This window comes from Strix uralensis, chromosome 3 (genome assembly GCF_047716275.1).
Source record: "Strix uralensis isolate ZFMK-TIS-50842 chromosome 3, bStrUra1, whole genome shotgun sequence".
NCBI classification, from domain to species: domain Eukaryota; kingdom Metazoa; phylum Chordata; class Aves; order Strigiformes; family Strigidae; genus Strix; species Strix uralensis.
In genome coordinates this window covers 92,146,813-92,157,639 of record NC_133974.1, presented here as the reverse complement: position 1 = coordinate 92,157,639, position 10,827 = coordinate 92,146,813, and the positions used below count along the sequence as shown (strand labels likewise).

Sequence of the window (10,827 nt, the reverse complement as noted above, 5' to 3'; positions counted from 1 at the left end):
GTGCGTCGGGGCCGGCGCCGGGCCTGGGGTTGAAGCTGCTCGTGTCACGCCACGCCAGGGCGCGTGGGGGGCTGAAGCGGCCGAGGCCGCCGGTGATCGGCCCCGCGGCGGGGGGGGGCGCCTCGCGGCGCGGGCCGGGGCGGTGCGGGGGCGCGTGCAGCGGAGCGTGCCCGTGTCCCACCCCCGGGGGCCGCGGCCGCGCTGTCACGCCTGGCGCAGCCCGGAGCTGGCGGGACGCGGCCGCGCACGGTAGGAGCCGTGACCGGTGACGGCGGCGGCGGCGGCTCGGCCCGGGGGGCTGCGGCGGAGCGGGCCGGCGGGTCCGCGCTTCCCCTCCGCGGCTCGGTTCGGCGCCGCTGCCTCCGGCTGCCCCGAGAGGAGAGGCGCCGGGGTTCGGGTGCGTGTGGGGGGCGGGCGTGCCCCTGTGCGCCCGGGGAGGGGGTGGGGGGGAACGGGAGGTAGGAGGCTTCTGGCTGCTTTCTGGCATTATGCCTTCGCTCAGGAATTGGCGCATAGCTGGCGCGGTGGTGCGGTCTTGAGGGGGCTTTGAACCAGGCAGGATGCGCAGGGAGAGGTGCTACAGCTTATGGACCGGTACAGGTAGAAGGACCCAGGCACAGAAAGCTTTTCACCTGAAGCAGGTCTTTAGGAGGATGTCACTTCTTCTAAACTTGCCCGTTTTTCAGCTTTTTCAGTTAGTCTACTGAAGTGCCTGCGTGGTGAAGGCCTAAATAGTTGATCTAGGCTACAGAAAAACAGCTGGAGAACAGAAAGGAACTCTAGTCCATCTGGACATTTTATAATCTCTATAATGCTCCAGCGTAACTTACTGGATGCAAGCTGACGTTGGTAGGCTTTTGCTCTACATCCTGTGGGAGATAACGGTGTATTTATTACTTGTAACATCTGCAGTAAGACCCAGCCCTTTCCAGAATCAGTAGAACTTGGTAGGCATTTTTCACTGAATTTTGGAGCAAACCTTTGGCCAATGTAGATGAGCTTCAGATTGCCTCCTTGCATACCTGTGCATTCGACTGAGCCTTCACTTAGCTGAATATTCATGTGATTGTTCTTATATCTGATCTCTTGTGCTTCAGCGGCACAGCTGAACGTATGTGTGGATTTGGTTGCCCAGAACTTGAGTCTTCTGAACTTAGATGAAGAGGTAGGGGAGTATGTGGAAGGTGTCTAGGGGGTTCATGGCTCTAAAGGCCAGGCGAAAAGTGAAACTTTTGTCTGGGGAAGAAAACAAGTAATGAGCTGTGCTGTCATACGGTACTCCTGTGCTGTGTGGGTGTGATAAGCAGCGTAAATCTCTGGGAGGGTATCCAAAGAATCATAGTGCCATCATTCATTGCGGGTATCTCTGCTCTCATGTAAAAGTGTTTCAAGGTGATGTGTCTATGCCTTATTGGCAGGTAATACCTCCTCAATTCTTTATAATTAAAAAAAAAAAAAGCCAGAAAATGTCTTCAGAGGTGTTGGGGAAGGGCTGTGTGTGCTTCCATATGTGGCTCTTCCACCTTTGCTGGGTGCAGGGAACAAGCTTAGTATGACAGACATTGTGATGCTTTACTTTTGTCAGCACCAAATCATCAAGGTGAATTTAGAACTGCTGTAATATTAATATGTCACTCTTTACTACTGTCTAATCTGGGGACTGTTTTAAAAAAAGTAAAATTATGTAATTTAAATCGCTTCATTTGACTTTAAGAATTTGTTGGGTTTGACCATGGATGAGGAAGCAGCTGTGAGCACTTGAGAGTGCAAGTGGAATGGTGCAGCTGTCAAAAGATGATGTCTTGCATAATACTCCTTAGTTGCTTTGCTTTTTTTGTTTTGCCTGAGATCCTAGTTTCAGCATGACTGCATCAGGATTTGGGGTTCTCTTTTTTTTTTTTTTTTTTTTTACTTTTTGGGTTTCTTTTTGCTGAAGATGGTTGACTTAAATTTGTGATTTCCAGATAAGTTTTGTTTTTTCTATCTGTTCTGCATTAAACAGCTGCACTTGGTGTAAATGTGGGTGTAAATGTGGTTTGCTAAGGTTAACTTGTCTGCAGAGTATTTGCTTACACTGATAGTGGGCTTTTGGTAGTGCTTTGTTGCTACCCTTCATTCACTGTTTGAGCAGGATCTCCAGTGATTTGTAGTATTTTGCCTGTTGGGGACACTTGCAGTCATTGCGCTGCTACTTGGCATGCCAGGCTGTCACACATAAGGCTTGCTGGGTTTCAGAGGGCTTATTTGTCCAGCACTTAAAGCAAAGCTAGTGGGATCTGGGAAGGCTTAGGTCAGTGATGCAAATACTGTCACTGTTCCTGCCTCTCTCAAATTTTTGATGGGTGGAAATTCCTATTTGTGATAGGCTTATCTCCTTCTCACCTTGTCTGTTGAAGGTGTTGAGAAGGTGGCCAGGTTCATGCCCAAGCTTCGGGAGTGTGGAGAAGAGTCTTGATTAGGGACAGTCCTTATTTTGTGATATGTAAGAGGAGACAGTGAGGTGACTCCTTTACCTCTTTTGTGTGTTTTGTTTTTTTTTTTCTTTAAACAGGGACTTCAGTATATTTTTCTTGGCTAAGAGTTAGCACCCTGAAGTTGCCTATAAGTGCTGTTTTTACAATTAACAACTCTGTTCTCTGAAATACTAATGGATGTACTCAGTTGTAAATATGTGAGTAGTTTTTATGTGGGACTGCTTAGCTAAGACAAGCCTAAGCAGTCTGGAACCATGATACTGTAATCTATAGATTTCATCTTCATATTTTCTTTTGATTTTCAAAGCTTTGTACTGCTGTACTTTATACTAATATTTACATTTTTATTTCAGAGACGCTACACAAATTTACAATAAAACTGGAATTTAACCAGTTATGGAGCTGGCTCATAGTTTGTTACTGAACGAGGAAGCATTAGCTCAAATCACAGAAGCAAAGAGACCAGTCTTTATCTTTGAGTGGTTAAGATTTTTGGATAAAGTGCTGGTAGCTGCTAACAAGGTAATTTTTTCCCCTTCTTTCTAAAACATTTGTATTAATTTCATGCTAAAGGAAGTTGACAGGTAATGGCCAGGTGATAACTGTATGATTTCAGATTCAGCCTGAAGAGCCTCTATATTAGTTTATAGCTTTTAAGTGTTTAATTGTAGGCAGTCAGTATGACTCTGTTATATAACACATAGTTTGGTTTGAGTTCTTGATTGTCCTAAATATTTGGAAGGCAAAAACTTCCCTCTCAGAGTTGGAATTCTTGATGGTAAAGAGGATTAAAAGATGTTCTAGGCATGTGTTACTGTATTTTTAGTAAGTATTTTTTAAAAAGTAAAAAATAAATAATAAATAGGGTAACAGCTAATTCTGAGCATTTAGCATCTGTCTCTTTTTATTGAATATATCTCAAATCTCTGTGAGACAAGCAGTTTGCTGAATTACATACAAGTGGGAGTGGTGTAAGATTTACTTCAATCTCTTATAGGTTTTTCTGCGTGTTGGACGGAAGACACAGGATTAAATGATTCATTTTATTTGTTTTTGGTCCATTAACAGACAGATGTCAAGGAAAAACAGAAGAAACTTGTAGAACAGCTAACGGGACTCATCAGCAGTTCCCCTGGGCCACCTACGCGAAAACTACTAGCAAAAAATCTTGCTGCTCTCTACAGCATTGGAGACACATTTACTGTTTTTCAGACGCTTGACAAGTGTAACGACATCATCAAGAGCAAAGATGATACTGCGGCCTACCTGCCCACAAAACTGTATGTTTAATATTATTAGTGAAAGGGAAGTGATTTCTAAGCAAAGTGGTCCTGGATATTACAGAATAATCTGCCTGTATATGTGCACGTTATGTTTACTTATATTTTGCATGCTTATTTGGAGTTCACATATGCTTGATAGAGCAGAGAAAGGGGCAGGACTGAGATTGTGGAGGACAGGACTCAAAGGTGACACATACGTGGCTGTCTGAAAGTGAGGTGCTTTCCTCTAGGCAAGGGACTGTCTTATGTTTCTTCACATGCTTATGTCATGGAGAGAGTAACATTGATGAAGTAATGCAATGAAGAAATTCCACCAGTGGGATTATTGCTGATGGTGCTTAGGTACCCCACTGGAGACGGAACCTGCAGATTGTCAAAAGCATTATCTATGCCCAGAGAATTGTAGCCAAGTTCCTGTTTTTTCACCCCATCAAACGTCACGTGTTTATGTTCCCCTGCTCTGATATACTGTGCGAGTTTCTCCAACAGGGTCTGTGTGCTTGGATGTGTGGGTCCATGTATGTGTGATCCAGTTTGTCTTTACTTACAGTAGTCTCACTGGTAGGAATTTGGTTAATGCCACAAACAGCTTCTGCTTAAACTGTTTTTAGCACTTTTCCACATGTATTGCTTCATATGTTCACAGTGTCTAGTGAACCCCAGGTTGGGCTTGCCTTCAGACATTGTAACAATGGGATTTAACAATAAAATCTGAAATAGTCACCGTTTGGGCAGATACTGTCCTCCTTTTATTTGAAGCTGTTGTAACTCTGTGAGGAACTTGTATAAGTGGGAAGGGTTTGTACTGTAACATGCTCTGAAACTTGGGTTATCCACTCAAGTGGTAGCCCAGAAGGGTTTTTACTATATGATTTCAAACTTCAGTTTTTGATGTTTGTGCAGAAGAATTGTGTAGGAGACATGCCCATTAAGGGGTAGGCTGTAATGAGTTGTAACACATAGTTTTGCTAAAAAGTCATTTACCCAAGAATTTCAAGTTTTAAAAAAAAGCCTTGTTCCTTTGTGATGAAAAAGTGCATGTTTTCAGGAGCTGCTTCTGTGACTGTCCTGGAGCAATTTGTGTTTATAACTGCAGTACAGTGTTACTTAAAATATTCCTAACCTCAAATGGCAGGGCAAGAAAAAACTATATAACTGTAGATCCAGTGATTTTTACACTGCCTAAAATTTTTCTTGTGTTATGCAGTAATTTATGCATTTTAAGTTCTTAAGCTTAAAAAAACCCTGTCATTCAGTATCTACAAAACTGTGTCAGGATATATTAAAGGGTAGGGGTTATCTTGCAGGTGCTTGGAAAAGACACAGTTTATTGAAACACAAAACCCTAATCTTGCTGAGATTTCAGCATATACTTGTATTCTCCAGAATTTTTCACTCTGTGGGTAGATCCTGTAATAATATCCCTTCAAACACATTTGTGTTCTTAGAAGCTAATAACTTTTCTGTTACTTTTTTTGTAATCAAAAAAATGCTTTAAATGCACAGTGTTAAACAGCCAGTATAACTAGTGGATAATAGATTTCTATTCATCAATGATGATTAAAACATACATTTCTGTTTAAGTAGTTGTCTTCATTTAGATGATACAGAAAAAGACTACACCAATTAATGTCTTTTTTTGTAGGGCTGCTGTGGCATGTGTTGGAGCGTTTTATGAGAAAATGGGCAGAATGCTGGGTAGTTCTTTTCCAGAAACAGTGAATAATCTTCTAAAGTCTCTGAAAAGTGCAGAGGTAAGTTTTCAGATTATGTTACATATTTTATACATAATTTATATATATATATAAAAAATATGTTTCTATTTAAACTGAAGCCTGCTTCTTCCAAAGGTGTTTGCCAAAATGCCTGGATTGTTTGCCTTCTACCTAGAAAAATGCAAATCACTTATATAAGTTAGTATCAAGTTAAACATGTGCATATATTTTCACTGCAGAGAGTTTAGAGTTTTGTCATGAATATTATAGTAGTTATTTCATAGTGGCATCAGTAATTAAATTGCAGAATGGTTATATGAACCATTTCTAACTACTGTGTTAGGATTTCTGCTTGTGTACCCTGAATAAACATTCAGTTGTTTAAAAATGAATGATAAATACTTTTTTTGCAACAAAGATGTTCTTCTGCATGTGAGCAGGATACATTGTGGCTTGAAAAAAGAGTGTGTGCTAATGTTGAGAGAATGTGTCCTGGGCTGTCAATGGGTCTGAGCTGATGGAAATAGCTCTGTTGGGTTTTTGTTTGTTTTGGGTTTTTTTGAATTCTGTGACAAGTTGGAAGGAGTACTGGTTGTGTGGATCTTCCCCTGGCAGCTCTTTTCTTTGGCTGTGTTGTCATACCTGTATGATTTTTTTTTGTTTGTTTGTTTTTTGTTTGTTTGGGGGTTTTTTTGTGTCCTTCAACTGTAAGTACCTGCCTGTGTGCAGGCATAGTAGGAAGCTGTTGACTACTTGGGCTTCCTCTTCTCTCCTATCAACTGTTTTTTCTTTGTTCCTGAGGCTACAGCAGAAAAATGGTGTGGCAGGACAGAAGCATCTTGTCTAGGGCCAATTTGTTGGATTGCCTGGGCTCATCTTAATTTATGTGACAACTGAGGCAGTTTTAGTAGAGCTGTGTGTGGTGCTTACCGCTATCTAAAACCAGCTAGGTATCGGTTGTATATGACTTCAGTGAACTTTGTTATCAATGTTTCCAAAAAAATTCCTGCACAAAAGCAGGAAAATGCAGAATTATGCACCTGGTTCTTGATAGAAGTACTGTGTCCACAGTTTTGCATAAATTTTTTGTGTGTGTGTGCAGTCTCAGGGCCGCAGTGAAATACTGATGAGTTTACAGAAAGTCCTAAACGGACTTGGAGGAGCAGCAGCTTCTTGTCACCGTGATATTTATAAGAATGCCCGATCTCTGCTGACGGACAGATCTATGGCTGTACGATGCGCAGTGGCTAAGGTGGGTGTGTTTCTCATCAGTCCTAGAAATTCCTGTGCTGTGACTGTACCTGCAGTTGAACTGTGATCTGCTATTCATGATAGAAAATAGGATAATTACTTGGACAAGGTAAGTCCTTACTAGTTAACACTGAAGACCCAGACATTTGACTTATTTCATGTAAATGGAGGTACTGTGATACCATCTCCCCCACTTCGTAAACAAATGAGAGATAGAGTATATTAGCTATGAGCCTCAGTGGGAGAGGTTTTTGGTAACATAGTTCTTTTTCTGTGCTTCCCTCTTTATTTATGTGTTAACCTATTCCGTGAATCTTCTGATTGTTTATTCAGCTGAGTATTGGGTAAAGGGGAGAGTGTGTGTGTGTGGAAATTAACTCTTAAAATATTAAAGTATTTGCTGAATAAACCTGACAATTACACCGATACTTAGATAAGAGATAAGAATGGTCTCCATTGGTGCTCAGCAAGTCTTTTTTTCCTACAGTGTCTGCTGGAATTACAGAACGAAGCGGTGTTTATGTGGACGGCTGAACTAGAGAATGTTGCAACACTGTGCTTTAAAGCTCTGGAAAACTCAAACTATGGTGTGCGAGTTGCAGTGTCAAAGCTTTTGGGGACAGTCATGGCTACAGCACTGATACCAAAACAAGCAACAGGTACAAGTCTTTCTGGATTCCATTTCCACGTGGACTAACTGCACTTCAGTACCATGTTACATGACAGTGTTGCACTACACATTATTGTCCCAGTAGATGGAAGCTTGTAGGTGGATTGTTTGGTTTTATAAACTCTAAGCTAAAAAGAGTAAAGAGTGCAGAATCCCCATTGCAGTCATACAAAGAAAGTGAGAGAAAACTATCAAAAAGTCACCTGGAAAAGTAGCTTTGTTTTTTAAGCATGACAACAAGCCATTATCTGAATGTTGGCTAGATTTATGTTTGCAAGACAAGTTTTGAATTGGTAAGTCTGGTTTCAAGATCATTGCTTGTATTGGTTGGAACTTTGGAATTAAATGATTACTTCTCTTTTGGCAAAAGTGATGCGACAGAATGTGAAGAGAGCCACACTTGAGGAGGTCTTGGAGCTCATGGCCACAGGATTTCTGCGAGGAGGATCTGGTTTCCTAAAGAGTGGTGGAGAGATGTTAAAAGTAGGAGGATCTGTCAATAGGGAAGTGCGAGTTGGTGTTACCCAGGTTTGTCGTAAACTGTAATTTTAAATTTTCTTTAAAATAAATTGACATTTATACATAACTGTAACCCTTTTAGTAGGAAAAATACATACTTTTGTTCCTTTATAAGTTAACTTACAAGTCTAGTTTTACTTGTTTTGTGAGATGTACATGCAGTATTATTCACTTAAGCTACTTTACTATTGATGGGCAGTAACAATAGGTTAAAATATGTGCCAAGGAAAGCTTATTTGATTAGTGTGTATTAGGTGAGATTAACTTGCAAAAATATTTGAAAACTTAGGATGTTAAAGACTTTAGCTCCGAATATAAATTTTACCTCTTTTTAGAGAGGACACACTGTTGTCCTTTTGTTTGTGCTGGCTCTCTTTTCAGCAGCTGGGTAAAATTTGCTGCCCTAGTTTGTTAAACTGTGTTTCTTCTCTCCATGTGTCTGTCTTGAGTAGGTGAAATCTGCTGTATGTGGAAGCTCCACTTGTCTGACAGAGAAAGGTGGCAGCAGCATCTCTTCAAATTCAGGCATCTTCACTCTGACATATTTCAATATGTTGCAGTAAATTGCCAGAATCCAGATTTTTTGATCATAGGGTATTTTGTAAAACCCTTTTATTTTTCTCAGCCTCTTTCAGGTGAACTTGGCGAAAATGCCCTGTCCTCATTGCGAATTAGAACACCTTCATGTTGCTGCTGTTGTTACGTTCTTAAAATTTTTTAGACACACACACACATTTAGAGCAACAGTCTGATATTTCTTGCTGTCATCCAAAGAGTAATTTGCAGTTCACAGTATATGTAGCAGTATAGGAGCTACTCTTGGCACTGGAAACAGTTAGCTGCTTCAGCAAAGACCTGGCTAATGGGTTGATTCATCCTGCTTAGCCTCATTAGGGTTGCTTATTACTAACTGGTATTGCTACTGTATTGCACTATGCATGAGTACAACTGTAGTCTATAGTCTTCAGTGACTCAATATAGTCTTTTGCTTCTGATTTAATTGGATCTGTATGTAACTTCTGAATTTGCAGGCCTACGTTGTCTTTGTTACGACATTAGGAGGTCAATGGTTGGAGCGCAACTTTGCTACGTTTTTGTCACATGTACTTGATCTGGTCTCCCATCCTCGTGCAACTCAGACCCACGTGGAGGCAGTTTACTCTCGAAGATGTGTGTCCTTTATCCTGAGAGCAACTGTGGGCAGCTTACTTGGGGAGAAAGCACAGATTGCAGCTGCCAAAGATATATGTCAAGCCATTGGTAAACAAATGAAGGCAGTGGGTGAGAACCATTTTAATTTGAGACCAGTTGAAAGTTACTGTCGTTATACTGGGCCAGCCATTTTTAGCTTTCTTCTACTATGAGGAGTAATTTTGTTGTTATGGTAAAAGATAATTCAGCTGCTTTCTCTTTGAAATATGATATCCAAAATGTAAGTTCTACTTAAAAAGTGATTGTGTAAAACTGGCTTGTTATCCTGTGATGGCTTTTGACATTGCATTCACTTAGAATGGAAGGGGGGAGAAAAGTGTACATTTGCAATCTATCTTGGGATAGGTCGTATTGAAAGTTGCGCAGAATTCTTTACTACTGGTGTTAAAGATCCTGTACGTAGGTGCTAAACAAAGATGTAATCTGAAGACTGGAATTAGAGAAGAGAACTGACAAAATTGTGTTGGCATGTGTTTCTTATGAAATGAGTTAATTTGAGCTGGAGATTGAGAAAGTAAAATGGAATTGCACAACGACGCATTTACCAAACATGTTTCTTCTCCTTTTCTGCTGCCATCTAACTTGAGTTTGAAGTAATGTTTAACATATGGAAATGGAATTGATTTTTAAAATTTTGCAGGTTCTTCTCCTAACTATTTTTTGATAGGGTAGGTGTGGAACCTTAAAAGGGTTCTCATTACAATAAGTATTACTTCCAGGAAAATAAGTCTATTGGAAATGGTGCTTCTGAGATGAAACGGTTGCAGAAATTCCTCCTCCTGCTACCTTGTCAAGGTTGCAGGAAATCCTGTTATGTATTTGAATGATCGGAAGAACTGTTTCATTTTTTTGAGCATTTCTGATGAATTTGATAAATTGAAAAGATTTTTAATTGGTAATGATTGCTTCCCTTCATATAAGGGGAACCATTTTATAGATTTGTACTGTAGAAGACATATAAATATTAAGCTGATACTAAAGCCCCTTTTCTCTGAAGTGACACTGTTTCTGGGGTATCCTACAGTGGGATCTAGGAACTTAATTGGATAACATTAAGGTGACTAGAGGCTGTGATTAATTATTTACTAAAGGTCTGGGTTTGTTGTTTTTTTAGTTTTATTACATATATATGCATGCAAATTTGTATGCAGAACCTATATATGTCAAGATTAAACTTCTTAGCTACTGTCTGTAGATACAAAACACACATGCTGTATATGTGTATACTTGCTTTTGCTGTGTTATACTATATATTCATTCTACCTCTTAGTGCACTGCTGTCCATAGTAATTGCTGGGCATCTGTTTTTCATGGTCTTTGGATGATTGTGTTTGGCTGATAGCTGTAAAACTTGTTCTCTTCAGAATATCTTTGCTTTGCAAGGTCACACTATGACCAAACTTGTGGGTTTGTTTTAATACAGGGTTTATGTCAAAAATAAACTGTCCCTTTCTCTCATGTATATGTTCAGGTGTGATTCAAGTGGTAGTTAAGCAAGATACTTGTGGGTTTTTTTTCTGCAGAGGCAGTAGTGAATGATGCTAACAGTGAAAATAAATCAGGAGCTGCTGATGTAGCTGCGAGCCAGCATGTAATGGTGTGTGCCCTCCAGGAACTGGGTAGTCTGGTTCAGAGTCTGAATGCCACTGCATCTCCTCTTATTCAAGAACCCTCTATTGGTATGCAAATAAATTTAAATAGCT

The 10,827-nt window shown here is 40.4% G+C and overlaps 1 protein-coding gene across 5 annotated transcripts in view; it reads left to right on the top strand.

Moving 5' to 3' along the window:
• Positions 1-10,827, top strand: part of HEATR5B (HEAT repeat containing 5B) — a 61,227-nt gene that overhangs the window by 91 nt on the left and 50,309 nt on the right. For 3 of the 5 annotated variants that reach the window (XM_074863325.1, XM_074863322.1, XM_074863326.1), the window contains exons 2-9: positions 2,828-2,996; positions 3,543-3,754; positions 5,403-5,511; positions 6,575-6,724; positions 7,211-7,382; positions 7,764-7,921; positions 8,944-9,193; positions 10,648-10,803. In XM_074863325.1, the coding sequence (XP_074719426.1) occupies positions 2,871-2,996; positions 3,543-3,754; positions 5,403-5,511; positions 6,575-6,724; positions 7,211-7,382; positions 7,764-7,921; positions 8,944-9,193; positions 10,648-10,803 (1,333 nt within the window). In that variant the 5' untranslated portion in view covers positions 2,828-2,870. Of the gene's footprint in view, positions 1-296; positions 398-2,234; positions 2,672-2,827; positions 2,997-3,542; positions 3,755-5,402; positions 5,512-6,574; positions 6,725-7,210; positions 7,383-7,763; positions 7,922-8,943; positions 9,194-10,647; positions 10,804-10,827 lie in introns of those variants that run through there. The other 2 variants (XM_074863323.1, XM_074863324.1) reach the window with 2 other exon arrangements.